Source organism: Eimeria maxima, genomic scaffold (genome assembly GCF_000499605.1).
Source record: "Eimeria maxima Weybridge genomic scaffold, Emw_scaff1137, whole genome shotgun sequence".
NCBI classification, from domain to species: Eukaryota; Apicomplexa; class Conoidasida; order Eucoccidiorida; family Eimeriidae; genus Eimeria; species Eimeria maxima.
In genome coordinates this window covers 1,532-10,701 of record NW_013564157.1, presented here as the reverse complement: position 1 = coordinate 10,701, position 9,170 = coordinate 1,532, and the positions used below count along the sequence as shown (strand labels likewise).

General features: G+C 52.2%; 1 protein-coding gene across 1 annotated transcript; it reads right to left on the bottom strand.

Moving 5' to 3' along the window:
• Window positions 1–1,837: 1,837 nt before the first annotated feature.
• Window positions 1,838–8,229, bottom strand: EMWEY_00049060 (protein inhibitor of activated STAT protein, putative; the record flags this gene model as incomplete). The annotated part of the gene is made up of 14 exons (XM_013479433.1): window positions 1,838–3,525; window positions 3,672–3,874; window positions 4,039–4,088; window positions 4,210–4,317; window positions 4,736–4,955; window positions 5,216–5,412; window positions 5,663–5,788; window positions 6,155–6,331; window positions 6,456–6,551; window positions 6,810–6,931; window positions 7,025–7,458; window positions 7,648–7,755; window positions 7,960–8,032; window positions 8,184–8,229. The coding sequence occupies 14 exons, from the start codon at window positions 8,227–8,229 to the stop codon at window positions 1,838–1,840; spliced, it is 3,648 nt and encodes a 1,215-aa protein (XP_013334887.1).
• Window positions 8,230–9,170: the final 941 nt, after the last annotated feature.

The following is a 9,170-nucleotide window of genomic DNA, read 5'->3' as shown; positions in this document are numbered from 1 at the left end:
AAACTCGAGGGCGAATTCGGGAAAGGGCAACTCGCAGCATAAACAGAGATGTCTCCAGAGATGTTCCTTGTCGATGACACGAAAATTTAAATACTCAGTAAATAATCGAAGGTTTTGCAGCTACAGACTGGTACTCGCCCCAAAAGGTCGAGTTGAACGGAATGTGATCCACACCGTTGTATGAAAAGTCCAGGAAAGTTTTATCAACTTCTGCCCCATCAAGGCAACAAAAACAAAATTTGAACTAAACTATCAGGGAAAATAACCAAAAAGCGGCAGTAGAGCAACAGAGCGACAGAAATTGCAAGTCGGAATCCTATGCGCGTGCTCGGGTGCTCGCGAAGCCGTCAGCAACCGAAAAAACGTCTTGCTGGAAAATCTTCTTGGGATATTTGTTGGACATTTTAAACTATGAAAAACATACACGCGTCGGAAGGAGTAGGAAGGCCAAAAGACAAAACGGCGCTTAGCAGGATCAGCGGAGGTCCAGCGCAAAGACCGTCAATTGAGGCAGTCAACCACTTCATGGACGCATTTTAAACCAAACTTAAGCATTTGAAAACTCAAAATTGCACTCTAAAACGGGAAGAAAACGAAGTATGTAGAGGCTCTATTAAGGGCCCTTCCCTTTCGTTACTGCCCACCCAGCACCAGCTCGTAGCATGCAGCTGCAGGCTTGTCTCGGCCGTCTCCCGATGGCTGTGGCTTAACACAAAGCACCCCTAATATGGTTAATTTTACCGTATATTCACATTTTCTTGCTCAAAATAGTCTCGCAGACACCGCACACCTGTGGAACCCTCACAGGCTCACCGATCGCGGCGGAGAGGCGAACCGCCTCTTTCCATTGGAAAACTTCACGGAATTCAAGTACATTTTCCGCTTTCTGTTTTATATTTGGGTTTAATTAATTATTCACTTCCTTGCAGGAGCTTCCGTACCAGACACAGTGGTTTACACTGGCTACCTCTGCACGGCCCACACTCCCCCAGAGAGATTGTCGGTGGTGTCTAGATGAAACCACCAACCGTACTGTTTGCAATAGAAATAAGTTTTCATTTAAAGAGTACGAGCCAAACACTTTGTGAAGAAGAGCAAGGAAATACTACCAAACACGCCAGAAGTGCGACTGAGCCCTGCGGACAGCGTGTCCAATGGTGAGCAATGCCCATTAGTTCGGTCCCTGCACCTGGGGCTAACAAATCGAAGGCCCAAACAACAATTCCAAAACTCTTGAGATTTTGACTGATCTGCAACTCCTTAAATTCCGCAGGAGGGCTGCAGACGACGTTGAAAGTACGTGAGAACAAAAGGACCTCCAGGGCGACCCTCTAGAACGAATGGGGGGGTTAAGCGCAAATAAATATTTGCCCAAACATCTCGCAGAAGACGAAGCAGTTCAACGGCACCTACAATATATGAGTCTCCTAGACTCTGAATTTCCACGGGTACTGCTCGGACCAATTGAAAACTTCCCCTTTGAGCCAAGGAGACCTCAACCTTAAACAACTAAGTTATCTTTCTACGCTTTTCTGTGATCCATTGCCCACGCACGTACCAGAGAACTTTCTCTTAAACCTGGCGCATGCAAGAAGTGCTATAGGGAAGGCTCACAGAGATGTAAAAAGCAGAGAACAGGAAAATTGCTCTCGGTCTAAAATGATGGCTCTGCAACAGGTGCTGTATTGTAGGACCAGCTGCTACTGTTGAGCAACAGCTACCGCCGTCGTCAATCGAGCCCAGCATAACTACATGTGCTCCGATTATCGAACCACACTTTACCGAGAGCAACCACTGGTGCTGCTGCTTCAACTGGATTCCCTCGTAGTTCGAAGCTCTAATTTTGGAGGCTGCGACTCTGCTGCTGCTGTTGCTGCTGTCTGGCGAAGTCATCTGCTTGTCCTTGCGCCGCGATAAGCAGATGCCGGACAGTCGCCTGTGTCGAATTCGGAATATTCCGCATGTCCAGGAGCTGTGGCAGCCGCGCAGCCAGTTGTATATGGTGTGGCACCTGTTGCTGCGGCTGCGCAGGTACATCCTGCTGTTGCAGCATCTGCTGCTCCAGCGGGATCTGCTGCTGCTGCACCTGCGGCTGCTGCTGTTCACCAGGCCACGAAGAGGGATTCGCGGCCCCGTTGCTCTCCGGCGTCCCAGTCAGTAGGGGGTTCAGAAACCACGGAGCTCCAGCATGCTGAACAGCTGCTGGCTGCTGTTGTTGCTGCTGCTGCAACAGCCGGTGTCGCTGCAAAGCAGCGTACCTGTTCTGCTGCAGCAGATGCAGCTGGCCCTGCTGGTGCTGCGGTTGCAACTTATGTTGCTGCTGCTGCTGTCGAACCAGGGCCTCTCTCTGCCGCAGCAGGATTTCCTGTTGGCATCTCTGCTGCAGCGCAAGTAGCCCCTCTTCACTGATGAAAGGTTGCTGTTGCTGTTGCTCCTGCTGCAAGTGTGAGGAGCCGTCCGCCGTTGGTGCGTGCGACTCCGTGGCCCCCCCATCTGCCTGGGCACAGTTTGCTGCAGCAGCAGCAGCTGCTGCAAAAGCCGCTGCAGCGGCAGCAGCCTTCCTCAGCGACGCAGCCTCCTCTGTAACAGGAGCAGCGGCTGCTGCTGCTGCCGGAGCAGCAGCGGACTCTGCTGCAGCTGCAGGCGATAACGCTGCATGGACTCGCCTTGCGTGGGGTTGGCTCCCTTCGACTGACCAATCTATTTCTTCTAAAAGAGCAGCTGCCTCGGTTACGAATCCCAAGGGCATGTCTGGTTGCGCCACATCGCTGTTGCTGTTGGCGTTGCGGTTGCTGCTGTTGGTGGTTGCAGAAGCTCCGGCAGAGTGGGCAGCCGCTCCCACACTGGAGTCACTGACACTCCGGTCTTCGCTACTACTGTTGCTGCTCTTGCTGCCATGAGAAACCGTGCTGTTGCCGCCGCCGTTGGCGGTGGTGCTGCTGGTGCCTGCATGCTGTGCCGCCGTCCCATCACTGCCAGTAAGAGCGGCTGTTGCATTCTCAGAGCCGTTCTCCGCCCCTCCCTCCTGGAGCAGGGACCTAGGAGACGACGGCTGCTGTGGTGGTGGCTGTTGTTTAGAGGCCGGCTGCCACTGTTCTTGCTGCTGGGATGGCTGCTGCTGCTGTTTCCCTTCTTCATCATCCGAATCGGAGTCCAGAGCAATCGGAGCATTAACCTCACCTCCACCGCCGTCAGGCTGCTGCTGCAGCAGCTGCTGTTGTGACTGTGTTGGCTGCTCCAACTGCTGCTGAAAAGGGGTTCGCTGCTGATGCGGGGACTGTGAATGCAGCGAATGCACCTGCTGGTGAGACTGCGTCGACTGGTGCTGTTGTTGCTGATAATACTGTGTTGGATGTAGTTGATCGTTTGACTTATGGCCGTCACTGTCGCCCGTGTGACCATCATTCTGCTGCTGCTGCGGTTCATCATCAGAGGAGTCTGACAGACAAAGTATTTCCCTCTGCTGACCGTTGCCACTTCCCGGAGACTCCAATCGTCGCTGCCGCTTGATAAGAGGCTCCTCTTCTGAACATCCACAGTACAAACCCCAAGTTCTGCAGATCAGTCAGAACAGGGACAAGGAACTGAAGCATATTGCACCCAGACTAAGCATGATACGTGCCAAAACACTCCAAAAGAGAAGTACGCCCGGCAGCACTCGCCGATCTCACCTTCCTCCTGTGATACTCCGGTCCCGCTGTTGTTGCTGCTGCTGCCGGCAGAAGCAATGGGCCTCTGCCGAGCCTCTGCTGCAGACGTTTCAGCAGGCGCACCAGTGGAGTCTTGGCATGCTGCAGCATCCTCCCCTGGGGCTGGTGCTGCTGTGGTCGCCGTTCCTGCTGCTGCTGGTGGCGTGTCTTCGGCTTCGCTGTCGCTGACTGCAGCAGACGAACGACACGGCAGGCACCGAAGGCAGAACAGTGTTTGTGTTTCTCTGGGGCTTTGTTGATTTCCGAATCAAATACAAAGGCACACAAGGGAGTACCCGCCGGCACATGCCAGGGGCTGGCGTTTAACGTTTAGGTTATAGGGAGGGACCGACGCATGTCAACGACTTCAAATGCCACTTTCCCAGTTGTCTCCGCCTCCTGCATCCCAACGAAGCAAACGATTAGCATGAAAGACATGAAGGACCTGAGCCCTCCACCCTCAAACCTAAACCCAAATCCCTAAACCTCAGTACTTAAGCCCTCAACGTTAAAGCCTGACCTCTCCCTGGGGCTTCAGGAGCGTCTCCGCCGCGAGCTGTCTCTGCTGTTCTGCTCTCTTCGACTCCGCCTTTAGTTCTTCATCCGACACGACCCTAAATGACAAATCCTGAGGCAGCGCGCAGCACCCAGAGTCCACTTGTCTTCTCCCTCAAAGTTTTCTCTGCCTCCACCTCATACTTGAAAGAAATTCCCCTGCAAACCCTTGAACACTTAATGTTTAAATAAAACCAGAGCCGGGTAAGAAGACACGAGGGCAGGCAAAGATAAACCCTTACGAAGAACGAGGACAAGGCCAAGCAGGTGGAGCAACAATACAACTGAGCCTACTGCTTCTAAACCCAACAATAAACCCTGAATCCTACATTCTCGACCATAAACCACAGGACTCCAAACTGGGCTCCTTACACTCGAACCTCCAAACCCTAAACCCTAGATCCTAGACCTTACAGGCCATAACCTAGGTCCTTTGCCCTGAGCCCGTAACCCAGGGTTTTGGTGTTTAGTAAGTGGGAAGGCCAACTGACCGCCTGAAGCTCCACTTCGATGTCCTCTTCTTTGGTCTGCGCCAGGAGATGCTGAAAAAAACAGTCAACCTGTAGGTCGGAGGGGAGTACCGTTAAGTGACATTGTGGGCATCTCCAGCGGCTGTTGAAGGCCTTGGTACTTCGAGAGACCAACAAATATCCGCTCAGATCATAGCATTGAAGATGCATGCAAAGGCGGCCTCGGCATGGAATCTCAATCCTTCAAAATAGTAAACCCCCACACAAACCGCGTAAGAAAGAACTCTAAACCCTACGTAAAGAGCGGCACACTCTGAAGCTTGAGCCGTTTCCAAGGAAACAGCTAAGCCTCTCAGCCCCAGCCGATAGTTTAAGGTTTATTCTCTGGGGCAGAAGACAATGACAAGGACTAGAGACTTTTGCAGAAGGGCAAAAATGCAGCCATACAAGAGTCGGCGGCTTAGAATTTTCCAACCCGGCGGTCTGGAATTTATTGCATACCTAGTGAAGGTTACAGGGCAGATCAGTTTTAGCCGCCTCCCCACTTCAAGACACTGCACTTCTTCGTCGCTGTCTGCGTCATCCTGCTGCTGTTGCTCGTGCTGCTGCTCGTGCTTCTGCTGCTGTCCCTGAAGCAAACGCTGCACGCGCTCTTTCGCGGCTGTTAGTGGAAGGGTGTGTTCTTGGACAACGGAGACCTGAAAATTGGAGGCATAAAGCACGAAAAAGCCTCAGACGAGGACAATACGATGGCAAACACCCACTCCCTTTGCAACAACTGAGCGTCCAGGGTAAGGGTATATATCGTGGCACGTTTTTTCAGTGGAAGCGACCTACAAGAGGCCGCAGTCTTAGGGCCTCAAGCTCCAGCAGGTTTACGGTTTAGGATTCGGGACAGTCTAGCCATAAAATCAGTGTTGACGGTTCTGCCTTAGGGGTCTGGGGTACCTCCAGGGCCTCCGGGGTTTTGGTCTCCACCAGGAGAAGAGCGATGAAAAACAATTTAGGATCCGGCGTGAAGTTTGTTGTATTTATCTCCACCTGGTTAAGTCCACTCCTCAAATACTGTGTAATCTGCAGCAAACCCCCGGAGAAACCCCTAACTACGGCCTAAGCCTCAATCCTACACCCGAACTGCACACAGACGAGAATATCCTCCCAGAAGGCGCTCGTGTGCGGGTTTTAGGGTTTGGAAGCCGCACCACAATTGGCGTGTCTCTCCTTTTGTGTTCCCACGACGGAGCAGCAACGCTTTCTTCTAGCTGCAGCAATTAGTACAGCAGAAACAGCAAGGCAAAGATACGCACGAGCACGAGCAGTAGCATATAAGAACCAGCTACCTCAACGCGGGTGAGCGTTTCCTGCATGGGCTGCAGATAACTTTTTGGCGCCCACAGTAAACATCTACGGTTTATGGTGTAGGATCCGGTGTGCACGTACACGACCGTTGACGAGGACCTCGACGGTACGCGGCCAAGTTTGAATGTGTTTGGGAGTTTGAGCCTGGCAGCAGCGAATAACGATTTCTTTTCCTTGAGCCCTCCAGCTTTTTATATCTGTGGCGTCTAGCGATATAACCAACGAGTCCTCGAGCGGACACATCGTGAAGACTTGCGCCTGCCCGTACAGCCCAAAACACACACAACAGAAACATCTTATTCCCTCCCTACAAACAGCCACACAAACAGACACAATCAACAAACCCCGAATGCTCCCGAGATCCACATACAACTGAACTCACGAGCGGGTAAAAGGGGTCCATCAACTTCAAATGACACGCCCCACAGACAAAGTCTGCCGGACTTTTGTCCTCCGAGAGGCCGTAGCAGACGCGATGCTGCAGCACAGCACACAGCACAGCATCAGCAGCAAACGTGCATGCATTGCTTGCTGCGTCCCACTGTTCACTCAAAGGCAGCTTTACTGCTCCACGCCTGCTCCCCAAACAAACACCACCGGGCAGGCACGCGCTTGCAAAAGCGGCCTTTATGGACACGTGCCCACCCTATGCATGCGGCACTCCCTCAACATGTGATTAGTAGCAACTAGAAGGAATTAACCAAGCAGCACAGTACACCTCCAGAAAAACACTCACACAACGGGAGCCACAGACAGGGCAGCCTATCAGCGGCTGCTGTTGCTGCAGCAGCAGCTGCTGCTGCTGAGGAGACAGCCTGTCTCCACAAATGCACTCCCTCCCTGTAGCCCAGGCGCCGCCTGAAACCAACACGCGCAACACCCAGGCGTCACATGTATCCTTCTGCCCCGGCTGCTACCCTCACTGTTGATACAACTGCTGGTACATCTTACGTGTGTGTGAAGAAGCCAAGGCATTGCGAGGCCTCTGGGGCCCTGCGTAGTGCCGGGTTGGTGCTTGGTTAGCTGCTTGGCCAGGTGCTTGGCCAGGTGCTTGGCCAGCAGCTTGTCCGGCTGCTTGGCTAGGTGAAAGGACCCCGGCATGTCGTTGTTGCTGCAGCAGATGCTGCTGCTGCTGCAGATGCTGATGCTGCAGATGCTGCTGTTGCTGCAGCAACAGCTGCTGCTGCTGCTGGTATTGGAGAAAGTGATGCTTCGCCCTTTGGTGATAATTAGCAACGGAAGGCTCTTCTATGGGTCCACTTGGCTGTATGTAGATCTGACGTGGGCTCACATGCTGCTGCTGCTGCTGCGGTGGCGGCGCAGGGTGTCGTTGCCTTTGGATTGGCCTCCTGTGGAGTACTTCGGGAGGAAGAGGCCCTCGGGTTCTGAAGAAGAGTCATAACTGGAATTGGAGTTCAGGTTTGATGCGAATTTACAGACTATTTGCAGGCGGGTCTGCTACACACTTCCTCCCAACTGAAACCTTGAACCGTAATTGCTAAGGATTCGCGAACAAGTAACCTCTGCCTGCTTGCAAATAGATGTGTACAGTTTAGGGCTTAGGGCTCGCCTACTTTTCAAAAGCCATGAGGCGTCCCACGAGGTCCTTCTTTAGTCCCTTCACCGGAAGACCCAAAGCCCGACAAGCGGCACTCAATTCAGCCACAGTGTGGCAGTGCAGCCTGCACGCAATCCTCAACACGAAATCCTCAATTCAATGTTAAGTCATTCACCCATGACATCACAGCCGCGCCAGACAGCCTACAATCTGCATTTATGTACTCTGCTGTGAAGGCTAATACGGCAATCAAAAGAGTGGGGGTTCCAAAAAAAGTGAAAGTCTACGAATTAAAGTTTAGAGTTGGGGACTGTGCCGGTCCTCTCACTCTTCGAGAGTTCTCATGGCTGAGCTGCACAACTTGTTGTCCGTTGTTCCACTTCCATCTCGCCAAGAAAGCCCTTAAAGATAATCCCTAATCACTAAGCCGTAAACCCCTTAATCTAGCCTGGGTTCTTGTCGGGCTTTTCAGGAAGCGTCCACGTACTCCCGGCTGCTAGAGTTTCTAGTTTTCGCGTTACTCCTAAGGGAGAGGGATATGTCGAAACTCACAGCCAGCAATAATCATGCATATAGGAAGCGAAGAGCCGCTTAGCATTCACGGTTCGGCGTTCATCGGGTCGTTTGGCGTTCCCCGATACACTAGTTACTCCCATCGGACGCGTCCAAGAGGATGCGGTTAGGACACCAGTTACATTTGATTTGAAGAGTATATATACCCGTCAGGCGTTGCCGGTGTTGGCACTTTATTGGTTTACTGCGTATGGGGGGAAGGAACGAGAGAAAGCAACGAAAACCACACACGGAGACGCGGTTAGTTCGGGTCTGCAACTGGCAGAGGTGAGGTGTGCGCACACCTCATCTATAGTTAAACACAATCATTCCCAAAAGGAGTACTTTTTGCCTTTTGTGCAAATTGTAGGGGGCCCCTCAATAGAGGGGGCCCCCGTAAGACCTGAACCGTGGTGTTGCATGCGCCACTCCAAGCCCCAAGGGGGGCCCTGATGTTGACCGCTATGGGATTTTAACAACGGCATATTGAAAAAAAGCGAACTACATATAAAGTGAACGTTGTGATTTTCCATCTGCGCGATCATCCAGGTGTTAACAGCCGCCAATCGCTATTTCGTCGCATTTCTCCCCAACGATCCCCCGACAAGGGAAGGCAAGCATACTTTTAGGTCGAAAAGTTTAATCACCAAGAAGACGCCAACAGTCCCCTACATTTCTATTTCTAATATTTAATTGTTGGCGTCCGTACCGTTGTTGGATAACCCCCCGATCTTGCTACGTGCGCACTGACGGGAAACCTGGTTTTTTTGCGAGGACTACTGTGAACTGCAGTTGGGCAAAAATACTGTACAAGAATTGCTTAAAATCAAATAAATTCCTTCCTAAGACTACAGTAGTCATGGGGGTAGCAGCTCAAGTGCAGGAACTGCGGGAGTGGAGGCGGCCATTACTGAGTTTTAATGCACCTTGCGGCAACTCAAGATGCAAGATACCTCTACGTAAAAGCGCAAGAAGGCAGTATTACAC